Raw genomic sequence first — 835 nt, 5'->3', positions numbered from 1 at the left:
CATCTACTCCAATATTTGTTTTCACCTGCTGCGTATATGTATAAATTGTTGTATTTCTTTTTTTTTCTTTGATGAAATATAGCTCAATTCATGAAATATTTGATGGAAAGGGTGGATGATAATTTTCAGGATTGCTAAGACGAAAAAGGACAAAAAAAAAAGTATGCCATGCAGTGTTTGTTTATTGAAGTAATCAAAATTAGAATCTTTGAACTGCTGCAGTTGATCAATGACCAAAATTTTCTGTTCTGTGTATAAAACTTCTTAGTTATAATTTTTTTTCCCACTGAATAAATTATTTGCGATCATCATATTAAGTCTACAAAAAAGAACTATTATAAATCTGCCAGCCAATTTGTATAACACTATTTTTTAGAACATAATTTTACAAAAAATTAAGTTTCATAACAATTAAATTTGTTATTGATTTGACAAAAATAATGCAACTGAAGCAATAATCCATCTGTCCGAATTTTTGGTACACGGCATCTGAACTTCGGCAATCAACTGGTTTCGTTCAGGTGTTGCATAGAGTGGTACAAATATTGACTGGTCTTTTTCATACACATCCGGAGAATCCTGCAAATATTTTTCTAGAGTTATATTTAAAAAAAAAAAAAACCTGTTTCGCCAACTTCTTCCATCTGAATCCTGTTTTCGCTTCACACTTACAGCAGATATCCAAGCAATGTACAGATTTGGAGCCGTTGCAACCGTAGGCGATATTTGTTTTGTTTCAACGATATGTCCTTCAAATAAAGCTCCCTGGATGTGGATTCCGGATATTTCCATTACATTTTCATTTTTTAGAAATGCAGCATTCCACGCGGTCCCT

At 32.2% G+C, this 835-nt stretch overlaps 1 protein-coding gene across 1 annotated transcript; it reads right to left on the bottom strand.

Annotated features, from left to right (window-relative positions):
* Positions 1-420: 420 nt before the first annotated feature.
* On the bottom strand, positions 421-792 carry LOAG_16109 (dynein heavy chain isotype 1B; the record flags this gene model as incomplete). The annotated part of the gene is made up of 2 exons (XM_003151598.2): positions 421-579; positions 673-792. 2 exons carry the CDS (start codon positions 790-792, stop codon positions 421-423), a joined length of 279 nt encoding a protein of 92 aa, XP_003151646.2.
* Between the last annotated feature and the right edge of the window lie 43 nt (positions 793-835).

Source organism: Loa loa (assembly GCF_000183805.2).
Source record: "Loa loa unplaced genomic scaffold supercont3.4085, whole genome shotgun sequence".
NCBI lineage: Eukaryota > Metazoa > Nematoda > Chromadorea > Rhabditida > Onchocercidae > Loa > Loa loa.
The sequence above is the reverse complement of the archived record's forward strand: the minus strand, read 5'-3'. Positions and strand labels throughout refer to the sequence as shown.